We start from the raw sequence: 16,983 nt of genomic DNA on the forward strand, positions 1-16,983 counted from the left end.
CTAAAAAGAGGAGAAAGATTAATTTTTGCACCCGCGCCCGAGAGTGTGGACACTGCGCGTGTCATCCGATTCATTATCGCGCGAGTAAAATTGGAGGCTACGCCGACTGCGGGATCGTACGACACGTTTTTATCGCCGCCAGACGAGAAAAAACATGATTCCAGATATCGTCCCGCCCAGGGAGCCCGCGGACGTTCAAGGCTCGACACGCGGCCGCGCGTAACACAAGGGGGAGCGAAATGGAAATGAAAAGTCCCGGGAGACGCGACAGCGAACGATAATTTTTCACCCGGCCGAGCCGTTTTGCATTTCATCTTAAGATCTTAAGACCTCGTCGGGGCAATACGAGGCATTTTTCTGCTTTTGCGCTAAAACTTCCCGGCAGTACGAACATAGCGGGTGCTTTCCCGCGACGCAATGCACACAGGCGACACCGCGTAACGCAATGAATCGTTTTATCTTTGTTGCTTACCACTGCTAGACGAGAATGAAACGATTCTCTGCGTTACACCGTGTCAATCCGTGTCTCTCTTGCTGATAAGCACCCAGTAGGTCCATTCTCTGTCGGCCCCTTGGATCTTTGCGCCCCCGACCACGTGGTATTCCGCCATTATTTTAGGCAGCATTCCAGCGGCGTATGTGTGTGTGTACGTACTGTAGTTGTATCAATTGATAGCGCATGGAACTACCATGGACGCTTTAAAGCTACGCTACCACACGTACAGCTTGTCTCTCGTTGGTCTGCCCAGAACAATGTCGGATGCACAGAATGGATCGACGAAAATCGAAACTAATGACGGAGCGGGCCTACTAGTTGTACTAGGGTACAGATCTGCTAATAATAACAATCGCGTATCGGTTGATCTTAATGATTATAGGCTTGTTTTCTGTTCCTACACTATAGTGAACTAGTGCAATAAATTGGAGTAAGACAAGCATATTTTTTCTCATTCTAGCTTACTGCACTAGTTCACCAGTGCAGGAACAGAAAACAAACCCTATGTAATATTAATGGCTACGTTCAGCAGAAAAAGCTGCTTTGCAACTGTTGTAAAATTCGTGAATCTGCTTGGCGTATGCTCTTAAATTCACTCAACATCAAAAGAATACGCCAATCAGACTCACGACTTTTACAACAGTTGCAAAGCAGCTTTTCCTGCTGAACGCAGCCAATGATTATATAATAAGAAAAAAAGAGGACGGCGCTTTTTGTGTAATTATATCGTAATTACGATGTAGTTGCGTGATTACGTGGCGATTTGTGTCGCAGCAATAATGTAACAATCGATCTAATTTTGTATGCAAATAGGATTGCTCTGTCCGCCGTTTATACAATCATGCGTTGGACACGTGAGGGAATAGGGGTAAGATTCCGCGAAGGCATCCCACGAAGATGTCACCGAGTCGAGTGAATTTTGCTCGATGTGTAATTTACGATTAAAATGTGACAATTTTCTTGTAAGGTCTAAACGAAAGTCAGCGAGTATAAAATAAGACTTGTCATAATACAGATAATAAGACTTATATAAACCACCGTGCAGACTTCATGACTTGGCATGCCAGGATGATTAATGATTTCTAAGAAACGTATTTTATCTTTTAATTTTATCCTTTCAATGTTTGCTCGATTCTGTTTCCACATATCGAAGGTGAATCAAAACATCGTAAAAAACGGAAATAAATTAAAATAACAGAAAAGTTCAATTTGCGTTAGATACATTGAAGATTGTCGCATTTAATTCCGAGAATATATTCTCCTATCGACATATATTCCCGTGATTGCAGATTTTCGAAAATTACTCAAATTTTTATCTTATAATAAACGCAATATGTATATAATTGAAAGTACTACAGAAATATTTAACATATCGGTCTGCAAATCTCAGCCCTAATGGCACAGAAATATTTTAAAAGATTCAATATATTTTAAAATATTTATAAAGTATTTTAAAAAGATTTTAAGATATATTTAACCTTTTAAAATATTTCTGTGCTATTAGGGAGTGTCTTATTTAATTTCATACTGTTCCCGTTTCTGCAATGTTTTTAAATTCATTTTTACAATATTGATATAAGAAATGTGGCGTAAATCATTTAAAAGTGGTATTCCGACAAAATAAAAGACGCATCCGCGTCTTCTATTTGAACGAATGTCTCATTCTTTTTCTCGCGGACGTCTACCTCGGTCGCGCGTGAAAAAGGAGCGGACCTCACCCTCCTCGAGCGCAGATCTTCCTCGTACGCCGTCACTTCACTTCGCCTGCAAACAGTAAGGCCGTCGCGATGTTGCAATGTATGTATGTACCGTATGTGTATGCGTATTTTTTTTCGACGCGTGCTAATTGCCCGACGCGCGACATCAAGCGCGTCTATTCGCGCTTTTCATCAAGTATTGTTGTGTTATGACTAGCGGTTGGCCTTTTCACCCGCCGCATTCCCTCTTACGTTGTCCTTAACGGCGCGCCGCGCGTCGTACGATGATAAGAGCGGGCCGGCTCTTATCTGGTCGCGTGTACGCGATTACGCAAGGGTGGCGAGATCTCGGTCAGGACCGGCCGGGCCCTAGTAACGTCCGACGAAACGTGTAAAGAAGTTTGTAAAATTACATACATAATAAGTGTAGCGATTACACTGTTAATAACGAAGATACATAAACTTATGTACTTTTACAAGAAACGTTTTCATCCTTCGTTGTGTGAATATTTATACGTGATAAAAAATTACAAAAAATTGTAATATCTACACAAAAGCAAGCAGCTTACTTATTATGTAAAGTAATAATTGTATCTACAAGGTATAGATTTACTGACGTACCTATGTAAATGTCAGATGGTCCCAATGTTACCCACTACAATAATTGTAATTTTACATGTAATTTTTTTACAGCGCAACAAGATTCAGCTGTACAACGCAGCAAGAAATGACGTCGTTTCGACGAATTATTTCTCACTGGGAATAAAATAATTAACGATCATTACGATATCCGATTGCCGGACGGTGACGGATTCAATAATGGACAGAGAATCAATAGAGTGTCGTAACGGCGCCGGCCGCGATAAGCCACGGAGCGCCGATAATAATAAACTCTCGCCGCGTCGATTTACGAGGGGACCAGATAGATTTTTAACGATACGCCGTCTTCTACAAACTCGTCCAAATATTCCCGCGATATTTTCCTCCGACAAACGAGGCGTACAGATAGGATCGGCAGGATTTGCGTACTGTGGCTCCTTCTGCAAACTCGTAGAGATCTGCGCTTCATTTTTCGCGACTTGACACGAGAACGCGAGGATAATCGATAGCGACATCGGCCATGCACTCTTGCAACATATCCTGTATTCTGCGCCGTATCTCTTTTCTAGGAAAAAAAGATCAGCCGATAGCTTTGGAAGAGACGCTCGAATAGCAGTCTTTCTCACCACGTATAAAATACCGTTAACGTCGCTCGTTGCATTTTTGAATTATCTAAATTACACACTGCAGACTTCACGATAAGAATTAATTAAATGAAGTTTCAAAACTCGAAGTTTTCGGCGAGCTCAAAGGTGGCTCGTCTGGCCGTCTCGATGCGATTTCCATCACAATAAAAATTAACGACTTCGTCTCGTCACTTAAAAGAAAAAAATTATCCGCACATAATTTACGATCGATAACGCTGTACTTCCATGTCACGAGGGAGACAAGTGAGTTACAGAGGATGATGAAACGCCATGGTAGAATTACGATTTAATTATCCTATGTAAATGTACATTTGTAACAAGTGACATCTGCGACTCGTCGAACCCGCGGCGCATTATGATAAATAGAAAAAATCGCTCAACTAATCCTCTTCCGAGCGGCACTTTTATACTGTTCCCCATCCCTAGCGCTAGCTTCGCCACGCTAGCCTGTTAAAAAATGATCAACAATTGCGCTTTATTGTAGAATCATATCTTGTTATTTGCAATTATCTAGGCTGGTGCTATCGTGTTCCCGGGACACGGCTCTATCGCCGGAGTCTTGGAACGAACGTCCGCGTCGTCTTCCGTGGCGTATATCGACTTGGACTCCTGCTTCTCCTGTTCGCTCTGCCATTGTACCTGCGACGCAAGAAAGACGCGGTAAGTTCCTAGCAGACTTGATAAAATTACATACAAATGATATCGACAGTAAAACGTCGTTATTATATCAGATAAATCTGCATTTAATGTTAAATATTAAAGCACCTTCTGCTTGTGCTGCTTGATTGCCTCGAGACACCTGTCCATAACCATTTTTTCCGTTAACACGCCGTCCTCCGAGGCGTAGGCCGCCGCTTGCCAGGTGACTCCGAGTTTCGCCAGCTCTCGTCCGGACATTCCCTCCGTCAGATCGGCCATCTTGCTGCAGAGGGAACTGTAGTCAAACTGCGCGATCTTCAATCTCTTGTTACCCTCGATCGCCGGTTGGAGAACGAATTTGTCAAAGTAGAGGCGGACCAAACGCTCGCGCTCCTCGCGGCCCGGAAGACGGAACTCCACCATTTCGTCCAGGCGGTCGTTCACCGCCCAGTCGAATTGCTCCGGCGTGTTTGACGCGAGCACCAGCATGAACTTGTTGCTCTGCTCGCCCGTTCTGTACAGAAATGCGTTGAGCATCGCGCGGAGATCCTCCGAGATGTGCTCGCTCGAGCGTTTTCTCAGGAACGCGTCCGCCTCGTCGATGAACAATAGCAGCCCCTTACGGGACGTCAATGCCCAGTCGAAAACTTTGTGAATGGCGGTGACGCCGTCTCTGCCCAGCGGCGCCAGATCGCCGCCCGTCACGATCGCGTAGTCCATGGCCGAGTGCTCCGCCAGCTTCTTGGCGAACATGGTCTTGCCGGTACCGGGCGGACCGTGCATCAGTATGTTCCTGTACATGCCGCGATTGTACTTGGTGTTCTTGGTGGCTATCGCGATGTCGCGCAGTCTCTCCTCGAGCTTCGGCGCCAGGATCACGCCGGACAGCGCGTCGGTCTGCTTGCTCTTCAGCTTCTTAGCCGCTTGAACGGGGTGTCGGATGGTATCGAGGAACGTAAATCGCGAGGTCTCGCGCACCAACGACGGTTTACCTAAGCGAGACTCGATGTAGCGCGTCGCCACGCTGGTCGAGCCCTTGGCAGTGTAAATTCCAAATGCTACGAGGGACAGACCGCCCGCCGCCGCGAGGATCTTGTCCCAATCTTCAAGTAACGCTTTGGCACCCGAGCCCAACACCGAGCCAGCTGTTCTGGAAAATGTGACAATAATGAAGTTGAGTTTACAGCCGCAATGAAACGTGATACACGAGCGATAAAATGGCGATTGCTTACTTTATCGACTCTAAAACGGTAATCCTCTTTTCCGAGGCCTTCAATCTAATCTGTTCCAGATTGAGATCCTGGTTTTCTCTGTCGATCTTCGCTTTGGCCTTCAGCTCCGCCTCCAGCTTCCTCATCTCGTTCTTGTGCCTCAGCTCCATCTCGTGCTCTATCGTGGATTTCCTCATGGCCTCCTGCTTGGCCACCGACTCCTCTTGCCGCCTCAGATTCTCGTCGTTCATCTTCTGCTGCTGGAACAGTTGGTCCTCGTAGCGCTTTCTAGCCAATTGGTCTTGATACTGCGCCCTCATTTGATGCTGCTTCGTCTCCTCCTGCATGGTTTTCCTCCTTTCCTCGCCCTCCACTCGTTTCTGCTCCGCTCTCAGCTGTTCAATGCTGGCTTCGTATTTCTTTATCTCGGCGTGGTGCTCCACCTGCTTCGTCGTTTCCTGCATCTTGGACAGATCCAAGGCTTCTCTCGCATGTTCTGCGTCAAGACAAAACTACATTATCAGTCTGCGGGTCAAGCAATATTCTTGGTATCTCGAGCAATAAAGGAAAGATCGAGAAAGTATAGATTACATTTGATTTAAAGCAATAGCTTCCGCAGAATAAATATTATTAAACTTATTACTTCAATATGTCTTCTCTATGAAACATTAAAGGCAATCGCATCATCTTTTACAATGGTATTCATACATAATTTTGAAAAAGGCTCACAAGTTTCATCTACAAAAAAATCTCAACCAATGCCCGAGCATTTAACAAGCGGACAGCCAGCGCGGCGGATTGTCATCGATCAGACGACATCGTCCGCGAACGCTCGCGTCCTCGGTATCCCGCAGAGATCGCCGTTCGCCGGATCGATCGACGAATTCTCCGCTGAAAGTTGCGTCATCGCGCGCGCGAGCGAGAGGCCAAGCGGCCCTCGTGCGCGCGTGCCCTAACCTCCAAAGCCGCCCGCTTACGTAATCGCGCGCGCGGCTTTTCGCGGTAAGTGCGCGTGAGAAAGGCACCGTACTGGATCGTTCGAGTTCCTTGGCGGCCGTGGCGGCCCGTTCCAGCGCGCTCGAGTCGAATCTATACGCCTCCATTTGGGAACCGATCTTCGGCGGCGAGCCGCCGCCGCCGCCGCCGACGCTGCCGCCTCCGCCGTCGCCCGCCGGTGGTGGCGGCTGCACGAATTGTGTGAAGTCCTGCGGCTGCGAATTGCGATAGCCGAATAGCCACGACATTTTCCCTGCGGTCGACCGGCGCGTCCACGAGCGAAAAAGGTTACACTTGACGCGCCTCGGCACGCGTGTCCCGGAGCGTGTCCTGTCACGTGTACGTATGTTGCGCCGCTCCGATCGCGGCGAATGAGGCGAATCGCTGGCGAGTGCGCAGAATCGTCACAGCGCGCGCGGTTGGTTCCGGAATGCGCGCGATCGGTGCGTTCGTAAAAGACTCTTCGTTCTGCAGCTCCGTTTGCATGGAGATTCTCGCGTGGGCGTTCCGTCAGAAAAAAGACGCAATCAAGACAAGACAAGACGTTGAAGAATCAAAATATGATGTTGAAGAATCAAATTTTGATATTAAAGAATCAAATTTTGATGTTGAAGAATCAAATTTTTATGCTGAAGGATCAAATTTTGATGCTGAAGAAACAAATTTTGATGTTGAAGAACGAAAAAGTGACGTTGACGAATCAAAATATAATATTGAAGAATCAAATTTTGATGTTGAGGAATCAAATTTTGGTTGTGAAGAATCGAATTTTTATGCTGGAGAATCAAATTTTGATGTTGAAGAACGAGAAAGTGATGCTAAAGAACAAGAAATGAAATTTCATCAAATAAAATTTCAATGTGCGGAACCAATAAGGTGTCTCGAATCTGTACTCTAAACGCGGGATTATTATTATTATTATTATTTGGTTACCTTTGGTCTGTTCGTTATCGCTGCATTACTGCACTAGTGCAATTAACTAACTGCACTAGTGCAGTAATGCTGCGATAACGAACAGACCAGACGCCATTTTGCGTCAACCCTTGCCAGACTCTTAAGCCTATCACACAATGCCAGGCAACAGGCAACAGGAACAGGGAATAGAATTTTTGACGCGTTGGATTCGTCGGAAATTTTCCTTCAACCAATCCAACGCGTCAAAAATTCTATTCCCTATTCCTGTTGCCTGTTGCCTCGCATTGTGTGATAGGCTTTACTACAGGGACTCTAGCGCGGCCTAGCGGCGGTCGGTGAACTACTCAGAAGCTGGCGCACGTGCTGCGATTCGCGTATCCGCGAATATCTTGCGTATCCTCTTATTTCAAGAGGCTAGTCGTATTACTGTAATGGAATTTTCTATGCAGGAAATTAATCTTAATTATAACTTATGAGTCTACTCTTTTATAGATGAATATGTGTTAAAGTAAGTGAGAAATGCTTCATATAAGATTTTTTGTTTAGAGGAAATGCTTAGAGGATTTCCCCGCTTATGAATAGAATTTTTTTTTTGGTGCATAGCAAGCAGCGCCCAGAAACACCAATCATCATTTGAACATGCATAGCATATTCCTAGAACATAATGGAACATACTGCGTATGTTCATAAAGAAGTTCGTGAATATACCACGTACATTCTATGCGAATATTCATAGCACATTTACAACATTCCATAAACATTCGTAGCACATACGCTGCTAATATTCCACGTATATTCAGTAAGAATATTCGTAGAAAATTCCATGTGTACATTCCACATACATTCTGTAAGAATATTCATAGAACATTCAGAATATGCCATAGACACTCAGGGAACATTTAATGCGAATATTCCCTGATGGGCATTCTGTGTGAATGTTCATAGAATATGAAGAACATTCTAGAAACTTTCACGGCACATCCATGCGAATATTACTGAGAGAGAACATTCGAATCATATACAAACATTCATGGAACATTCGGTGCTATCTGGGCAAGACCATGGAAGTGTCTGTGATTGGTCGTGCGCGGTAGCACACCTTTCTTCTTACATCATGGGCCAATCCACATGGCCTCGGCGGCCCTCCACCATCCCCCCCACCATCGGCCACGGTGGACGTAGCGGCTTTCATCTGGGAGGTATGAATTGAATGGCCACTATGGCCAGTTCCGTCTGGGCCGCCGAACGGTTCACACACGTCTTCCGACGGAAGATAAATTTTTGATCCTGCGGGATTGCATCATCACGCGTGTGGCCTGGTTACCGGGCCATTGCATCGTTCAATTCACTACATTCCAAGCAATACCATTAATGGCCGATTTTTTCACTTCCCGATAAAATTATCCGGAGGTTAATCTCAAGTTTTGGCCAATCACGTGCATGGATCTGGTAGTTATCTCCCGTTTAACTTTAACCGTAACATAACTGGATGTGAAGAAATCGGGCATAAGTCTATTGGTTCGACGTGGCCGTGTCGGCTCAGTGTCTGTGAGCCGGGAGCCAATAACCAGAGAAGAAGAAGATCCACATGGCCTAGGGGCGGAAGGGGGGAACGCTCGGGATTTCCCGCGCTCTCGCGCCGCCCGCGGCGCGTCGAGTCACCGCACGCGCGCGCTATCGATATATATCGATGATCTCACCGTTCGCGGCAACGTTCCGACGGCTGCGGTGAGTGTGCTCTTTTCAAACATGGGGAGGTTATCCGCTTGAGGCAGTACTATGTGGGATCTCGGCAACCGCGGCGCCGTGGTGTTGATTAGTGTGACGTTCGGGTGCGTACTCGTCTACAACGCCTGGGGCGCTGTCCTGGCGCTGGCGTTCACGCTGCTCCTAGTGGTGTACGCGTGCTACTCCCTGCTCGCCAACGACAGTCTGGTGTCGCCGCACGCGTATCACGTTCTCGGCTACCTGCGGGAGGCGGTTCGCGAGCTCGGCGCGGCGCTCCGCGCCGTCCACGGCCACGGTACCGGTTACGCGCGTAAGCTCTGGCACAGTGCGAGCCGTTGTTACCGCGAGCGTTTTCCCCCGTTCAGGATGGACAGACGACGCGCGAGCAGCTATCAGCTCAGCAGCGACTCTTACGCCGCCGCTGTCAGGCGCGGGGAGCCGCCGTCGCTGCCGTTGCTGTCGTCATCGTCGTCGTCCAGGTTCGGCCTGATCGGCCAGCTGAGCCCGATCCCATGCGATCCCTACCGCTCGCGCGTCGTCAACGACACGCTCGGGGCGGACGGCGAGCTGTGTCACGCCGGCGATTACGATCGCGCGTCGCAGCGACAGCAGTACCCCGTCTACGCCAAGCACACGTCCACGCCGGTCCTGAGGCCCGGCGGCAGGGAGGACTGCCCGCGGAACGGCGATCTGGTCTCGCGCTCGCGCGAGACACCCGCCAGGAGGATTCCGCCTGTGCACGCACAGAATCACACGCTGAGCCGCGGCGAGAATGTCACGCAGTTCAGTCCCGAGGGGTCTCCGTGGGGTATGAGCATCAGCCCCAAGATGCGCCCGCGACCAGCCGGTGTGAAGACGGTGCAGACCGTCGCCGGACCGTTGTTGGCATCGACGAGATACAACATCGATCCCAAGTGAGTATCGCCGCGCGCTTCTCTTCCTTTCTCGTTCCATTCGTGTGGTATTATCTTCGTCAATCTTTCTTTCTTTCTTTTTCGTTGCTACGATTACACAATCTAACAATGAATTTTCCACCAAACAGATTTCGCTTCAAGGGCAATAGATTCACGGTGGAATCAACCGATGATGCTTATTAATTTAACAGAAACCCCATTATCCCAGCCACTAGGGGACTTTCCTCTATAATTGTGACCAACATTACTTACATTAGTTCTGTTTCCCCCTCGAAATGCAGGCTGTACACAGACGTATCGTCGCCGGGTCTCACAACGAGGCTGACCAAGTACGCCACGGAGGCAAAGAATAAACTGACTCATCAATCGCAGTACGGCACTGGGCAGTTTCCGAAAGTTAATCTCCACGCGAATCCGATTCCTCTGTTGAACTCGAAGCTGACGAAGCTGAGGATGCCCGTAACGGTGAGAGTAGCGCCGCCGGACGTGACAAAGTATTCTCCGCCCGAGAGGCAGAAGATGCTGTCCCACGTTTGCCACACGGAGAACAGATCGCCCACGAGCGTTGTCCAGGTCCTGCGAGAGATCTCGTTGAAGCGACACGCGTCGACGGAGGACGTCAGCTTCGACGTTGCGAAAAAGCAGAGGACGGAATTCTTTAACGAGGAGAGGGAAACGATTGTCGAGGAGAACAAGCAGAAACGAAACAGGGATGAGTTATCCAAGTCGGACGAGGATCTCTCTCCCCAAAGCAAATCTGTCAGACCTGCGAAGCGCACGAAGACGCGGTCCTGTTACGACATCTTGAATTCTTTGAGCTCTAGCGCCCATGTCGCCGCCGGGGTTAAAAGAAAAGCAGGTAGGTGTCGATCGCTATCTAATTGTGTATCATCGGGTCGTTGGATGTGCACGGATTTTTATCATTGGCAACATGTTTGTACAGTAGATTTCTCGCGCAGTGGTACGCCCGACTTCGAGAAGCATTTCAAGTCTCTGGAAAGCGCACGGACTAGCAGCTCGCCCACTGTGCCGCAGTCCCGCCCCAAGAATTTGGATCTAGATGACGGTAGATCTGATTTTAGAGAAATGTATACGAAAGGTCCCGAAGTCCTTAGTTCTAAGAAAACAGAGGAATTCCCTCTGGTGAAAGGAATATTGAAATCGTCTAATAAAGAATCGAGGCTCAATTTGGATAAAACCGGGCCTGCAGTTCGCAAGAGTGCGAGAAGCCCCAGCGAGACTGACAACAACAAATCCGCCGTACCGAGACCCGTTGTTAAACTCACGGACAAACTGTTTATGAGAGCAGAGCCTGAGCGGAACGAGCAGTTGAAGTCGCTCGTGGAGGAACCGGGTAATGTAAAGGTCAAATTCGCGACGGACAACGTGGAGGAAATAAGGAAGGAGGACATACGGAATATGAGGCAGAATAGTATGAAAGCCAGGCTGCAAAGTATGTTTGACGCGATATCGGGGAAAGGTAAGTAATCTAATATTGTACATATATCTTGTGGGTGACGTGGGCAAACGATATTTCTTATTGAGGTGACTCTAAAGGGACACGTTTTACCTTTCTTTGTCCCCTCTTCTCCCTCGTCTGACGTAACAACTATTTTATTTGTACATTTTCAGCAGAGAACAAGATCAACCCGGATGTCGTGATTCAAGCGGACGATATTAACACAATTACACCGCCGGTCACACAACCGGTCAGTTGTGCAACTCTCAACTCCTCGACAATGACGACGAGCATTAATACCACACCGCTGTCCACCGCCGCCATCGTACCGAGTGGTTTCTCTTCGTCGAGGCCGAGTATTGAGGCGAAACTTGAAACCAAGTCGGACGCAGCTTTACCGAACACCACGTCGCCGGCGCAATTGAGTGTGCCAGCGACAAATACTCTTGTGACGAAAGACACGAATTTAGCCGCCAAAACGATCGGGACTATCGAACAAACGAAAGCTGTGTCGATCGCGCCCGCGGTTACCAGCAAGAAGCCCTTGGAAACAATCATATCTTCGACTCCAAGTATAGCAACGCCGACTTTCGCTTTCGGAAAACCGGCCACAGATGTGCCAGCCGTGACGTCGAAAAGCACTTTGCCGAACTTTAGTACTGGTACATACAGTAGCAGCACCTTTACGCCAATTTCATCAAAGTCTACTAATTTCTTGGTGGTTGACAAAGCGCCGTCGAGTTCAACATTCGCACCGATTAGCCCTACCACGACTCAAGGAAACGTTCAGGCGAACAAAATCCTTACAAGCGCTGTCATTACCTCGCCCAGCACTGGGAATACTCAGACCGCCCTTGCTTTGACTTTTGGTAGCAACAAACCCGCTTTGCCTGTCGCGATGCCCACTCAAGTTGCTGCGTCAAGCTTGCCGTCCCAATTACCTGGGGCGATTGTTGCACTATTGCCGACCAATGCAACTACCGCAACGAGCGTCGCCGGTTTTAATAAAATTGTGAACAGTAGCGCGCCGAGTGGCGTGACAACCGCGTCTGCGACCGCGCCTTTGTTCGCCTTCGGAAGTAACAGTGCCGCATTGCAATCTCCGAAGTCGGATAAGTTCATGTTCGGCCAGCCCAGCAGTAACGCTCAGCCGAAGACAAACGCCTTTGCAAGCCCTGCAAATAGCCAAGCAGCATCATTGTCGCAAGTTACGACTAAACCTTTCAATTTCTCGTCCACTCCGATAGCTTCCTTAACGACCGTCGCAAATAGCTCGTTTACCGCGAACATGACGACTACCACGGCATCGACGTTCGGATTATCGAGCCCGTCTACGTTCTCGTTGGCCACGACGTCCGCTACCGCCTCAATACCCACCTTATCCACCAGCAAACCTCTGTTCGTTTTCGGCGCTTCCAACGCCTCGAGCGCGACGCCTATAGCCCTGCCAGCTGGGACGTCCACCACCACCACCACCACCGTTCCACAATTCGGCACGTCTACGACCGCGGTCGCGCAATTTGGGACACCTACGACCGCGGTCTCGCAATTTGGGACACCCACGACCGCGGTCTCGCAATTTGGGACACCCACGACCACGGTCTCGCAGTTTGGAACACCCCCGATGGCAGTTTCGCAATTTCGAACGCCCGCGACCACGGTTTCGCAATTCGGCGCACCCACCACGTCCATCTTCGCCACCGCGTCGGTTACGACGAACGCGAGCATATTCGGAACGGCCAGCAACAGCCAGCCGCTCTTCGGGACCGCGTCGGGGTCCGGAGCGGCGCCAGAAGCAGCCAGTTTATTCAACGCTCCGAAAACCACGACGTCGGCGATCTTCGTCTCGACGACCAACGTCGCGCCGTCGTCCGGCGGCACCAGTCTGTTCTCCAATGCCGGCGCCAACTCGACCCCGACCACCGCGGCGCCTTCGGTATTCGGTAGCAGCGCCCCGGTCTTCGGCCAGGCGTCCAAGTCCACGGCGTCCTTCGGGGCGGCGAGCGGTATGTTCGGCAGCACGACGGCGCCGATGTTCGGCAGAACCACGCAGACCAGCACGACCGCCCCCGCGTTCGGCGTCGCCGGCAACGTCTCCACCAGCGCGATCACCCCCGGCACCACCTTCGGCACCACCAACAGCACGACGCCCGCGTTCGGGACACCTGGCGCGGGGACGGCGACGAGCGTGCAGGCGGCGCCGGCTTTCGGCTCGACCACCGGGATATTCGGCTCGACCGACAGCAGCGCGCCGTCGGTCCCCATATTCGGAGCTAACGCTGCCCCGGCTACCGGGGACACCTTCGGCATCTCCTCACCGCCGAGCAACTTCGGCACGCAGAACTCCCCGAGTCTCGCGTTCGGTGCCGCGGTCGCTGGCACCGCGTTCGGCGACAACAAGTCTCTGTTCGGAGCAACGCCCGCGACCAGCGCGAGCTTCGGCGCGTCTAGCCCGCCTGTCCCCGCGTTTGGGGCTGGTAGCGCCAACAATGCCGCCGGCGCTACGAACAACATGTTCGTCTTCGGGGGCGCTCAGAAGGACGGGCAGCAGAGCACGACGAGTCCATTCGGTTCCAACTTCAACGCCGCGAGCAATAACTCCACGGCTGCACTGCCCGTCCCGTTCCAGTTTGGCTCCTCTTCCAAACCAGGTAGTCGGGACTGAACTGTTTTAATTGTTGTAATTATCAAGCGTGATTGCAATTATTACGGCCCACATTCTGAATCCTCTTTTTATTGATAAAAGGCGACTTCTGGCGACTGCTTGGTAGTGCCACTAAAATTGATTTTGAAGGATCTTATACGGGCACTTTTATCAATAAAAAAAGGTTTCAGAATGTGGACCTAAGAGCTTAGACGTAAGACGGAAAGCTAATTGCTCGCCAAGTGCTATCCGATGATCGCGCAAATCTTTCGGTTTGCACGGACACCAATTGGATTGTCCTGATTGCATTTTGTATCCTTCTGTTTTCAGCGACAGCGGGATTCAACTTCACCGCGCCGCCGGCGACGCCCACCCTCAATTTCGGGACCACGGTCGCGCCGACCTTCAATCCCTCGACGCCCGGCATGTTCAGCATCGGAAGCGGGTCCACCGCGCCGCGATCTAGAACAATTCGCTCGCGGAAACCGAGATGATGGAGAATGTAAACGCCACCTGCATATCCGAGTGCATACTTTCGTTGAAATATATATTCCAAGTGTTTATTCAATTATATTCTTTTACATAGGTACGTGTATGTTAGTGGTGTCCCGCGTTTAAAAAAAGAGACGTACATTCGACATGCGTATGCCGCATCTCGATATTTAATTTGGTAAATAAAATCACACGTCGGATTGTGAAGAGATTTGAAAGAATATTGTGGTATACTAGGCGGTTTGCGATCACGTTTTTACAAAAATGCGTTCGGTGACGGTTGCTAAGTATACCCACTTTGTACATAGTGTGTATCCTATAAAACTACATGTAGTGTCTTATCTGATTTGGTCACTTGCGATATCTTTGTATTTTTAGTGATACGGAAAAGCGTAGTAGTTGGTTAGAAGCTCTAGAACAGAAGTTGGCTGAAAGCTCTAGCCAATGATTCCATTTGCCCACGTATTCCGATAGCTTTTCCTGATTATCTCAATTCTCGTACACGTTCACAAGTCCAGAATACTCAGTTCCTGAACCACTGTAACTCACTCCGAATAATCTCAAGCCTGTCCAAACAAAATTCTGCGAAATATATTAGCACATCGTGTCATGATGGACGGGACTCAAAATACACGAACATACACGAATGTACTAACGGATTGCGAGTTACGATGGAAAAGCTCCTCGGCGTCGCTGTATCGGCCCGTAAACAGATATAACCAGGCTAAATGCCTTATACTCCCACTTCATAATCATCAGATTCTTCATTAACACTAATAGAGCTTACAAGCATCGTTTCCGCTTCCTGATTCCTGTTTATACGCGGGTATAAACGGCCGAAATGTCTGTGTATTGTATCGCGGTTTGTACGTTCCTTTCACCAAATTCAGTTTTCAATATTTCCAAAGCAGAGAAGTGAAGACGCTCGGCCTCGCGCGAAACATTAAAGTCCAACTGTACGATCAATAAAGTGATAATATTCTCAAGAATAAGCGCTTGTGTTCTGGCATTCCCGAACATTAAATGATTCGGGGGTAAGCGTCTCTCCATGATAGCTACAGCCATATCGGCGTGATGTTAAACGTGTGACAGTTAATTATTCTGTTCCTGAAGAGAGTGAGCTAAGTCTTTATATACCAAGGATCCGATTAGATAGACAAAGATACTTTTCTTACAATTAGTGCAGTACGAAAATTAAAAATCGATGACGTACAAATTTCTAACACGAATTACAATTTTTCTTGTTTTCTTACTTTGGCACAAAATGTCTTGTAATTGGCAAGTCGCGCAGTAACGTCTAACTGCATAAAATTTGAGTCGAACACACGTGATACATCACGTGGTAAAGAACGTATTTATTACGTTTACGATTTATTGGCTGTGGATATTTTTGTACATCGATCAGTGGTTCTTTAGATCGGTCGCGTTGGTCTAGAAGCTAATGATTTTGTGCCCACGTATTCTGATAGCTTTTCTTGATTATCTTAATGTACACAAGCACGGCAACTTGAACTAAAAAGAATTAAAGACCACAATATTTATATTGCAGTATCGTGACAAATATATTTTATTGATTAAATCAACCTTTTCAAAGTTGTACGAATAAAAAAATGATATCGCATTGACAATTATGTCCTATCAAAAATCGTTCTTCGAACATTAAACGCAGTCTCGCATGTAATTACACAATTGCCAGTAGGTACTATCGAACCTCGGTAGGGAAAATTAATAAAATTAGCTTTTAAAATCGATCTCCGCCAAGAGAAGTCAATGATCTTGAAAGCAAGGCGTTGGGAACAGTGACTAGGAAAAAAAAAATGCTGTCCTCGAGATATTTGTCCTTTCGAGTCGACTTCTCCGTTACGCGTTTCTCGGCGTCCGTCGGAAATAACATGTATTACAGACGAGTTAAATGAGTCCTGTGTACCAGTCTATTCGTGTATTTTAGTCCATTGTACTCGCTGGAGAAGAAATGGCATGAATCTCGGCGAAAGACACCCGACTCCGAGTCCGCGTCGTTGCGCGATAAAACGCAACGCGTGACTCGGAGATTCGGCAAAGCGCGAGCTTATCTATCTGTACATTTGTAACTAAAGTATGATAAAACGTATCATCCGTTTGTTCTCGAAATCCATGGATAACAAAGCAGAAACTGCATATATATATATCTCTCTCTCTCCCCCTCTTTCTCTCTAGGCTGGCTCAAAATTGAACTAAAACTCTATACTTTGTGGGAAGTCGGACCTTTCCTGTTCTACAACAAAAGGTACCACCGTCCACTTATAATTTTTTTAATTTCCGTACAATAGGGTTGTAAGAAACACCAGAGCGCCTATAAATACATTAGTTCCACCGCTGTGCCGGACGGAGTTCTACAGGGTGTTTCATTTTAAATAATTTTCGAAGATTGAAAATTTTTGTGTATGTAAATTTTGTGTTACAATACACAAAAGTGTTCAATAATTGAAACGACATTGCGACAGCATATTCCTGAGACTAAATCGAGTAAAACAATTTTGTAAAAATTAGTACATAACTTTACTGG

At 48.1% G+C, this 16,983-nt stretch overlaps 2 protein-coding genes across 4 annotated transcripts; one reads left to right on the forward strand and one right to left on the reverse strand.

The window, feature by feature from the left end:
* Positions 1-2,687: 2,687 nt before the first annotated feature.
* LOC105560714 (ATPase family AAA domain-containing protein 3) lies at positions 2,688-8,979 on the reverse strand. Of its 2 annotated transcripts, none has more exons than XM_012010067.1 (4): positions 8,902-8,979; positions 5,312-5,786; positions 4,206-5,229; positions 2,688-4,079 (listed from the first exon to the last, which is right to left on the reverse strand). In XM_012010067.1, the coding sequence occupies exons 2-4, from the start codon at positions 5,752-5,754 to the stop codon at positions 3,951-3,953; spliced, it is 1,596 nt and encodes a 531-aa protein (XP_011865457.1). In that variant the 5' UTR covers positions 5,755-5,786; positions 8,902-8,979; the 3' UTR covers positions 2,688-3,950. The 2 variants fall into 2 exon arrangements, with proteins under 2 accessions (XP_011865457.1, XP_011865456.1); XM_012010066.1 differs by lacking the exon at positions 8,902-8,979 and adding an exon at positions 6,321-6,626.
* On the forward strand, positions 8,977-15,427 carry LOC105560713 (mucin-19). 2 transcript variants are annotated; one of them, XM_012010064.1, is made up of 5 exons: positions 8,977-9,843; positions 10,125-10,702; positions 10,787-11,323; positions 11,476-13,953; positions 14,277-15,427. In XM_012010064.1, exons 1-5 carry the CDS (start codon positions 8,981-8,983, stop codon positions 14,438-14,440), a joined length of 4,620 nt encoding a protein of 1,539 aa, XP_011865454.1. In that variant the 5' UTR covers positions 8,977-8,980; the 3' UTR covers positions 14,441-15,427. The 2 variants fall into 2 exon arrangements, with proteins under 2 accessions (XP_011865454.1, XP_011865455.1); XM_012010065.1 differs by having other exon boundaries at positions 10,790-11,323.
* Positions 15,428-16,983: the final 1,556 nt, after the last annotated feature.

The sequence above is a fragment of the Vollenhovia emeryi genome, unplaced genomic scaffold, assembly GCF_000949405.1.
Source record: "Vollenhovia emeryi isolate VEMERY1.0 unplaced genomic scaffold, V.emery_V1.0 DF939224.1, whole genome shotgun sequence".
Classification (NCBI taxonomy): domain Eukaryota; kingdom Metazoa; phylum Arthropoda; class Insecta; order Hymenoptera; family Formicidae; genus Vollenhovia; species Vollenhovia emeryi.

Excerpts from the sequence above, each read along its gene's own strand:
- LOC105560714 (XM_012010066.1), bottom strand. The coding sequence starts at position 6,534 with ATGTCGTGGCTATTCGGCTATCGCAATTCGCAGCCGCAGGACTTCACA. Across the intron at positions 5,230-5,311 it reads ACCGTTTTAGAGTCGATAAA|AACAGCTGGCTCGGTGTTGG; the intron begins GTAAGCAATCGC and ends CACATTTTCCAG. Across the intron at positions 4,080-4,205 it reads TCAAGCAGCACAAGCAGAAG|GTACAATGGCAGAGCGAACA; the intron begins GTGCTTTAATAT and ends CTTGCGTCGCAG.
- LOC105560713 (XM_012010064.1), top strand. The coding sequence starts at position 8,981 with ATGTGGGATCTCGGCAACCGCGGCGCCGTGGTGTTGATTAGTGTGACG. Across the intron at positions 9,844-10,124 it reads AGATACAACATCGATCCCAA|GCTGTACACAGACGTATCGT; the intron begins GTGAGTATCGCC and ends CTCGAAATGCAG. Across the intron at positions 11,324-11,475 it reads TGACGCGATATCGGGGAAAG|CAGAGAACAAGATCAACCCG; the intron begins GTAAGTAATCTA and ends GTACATTTTCAG.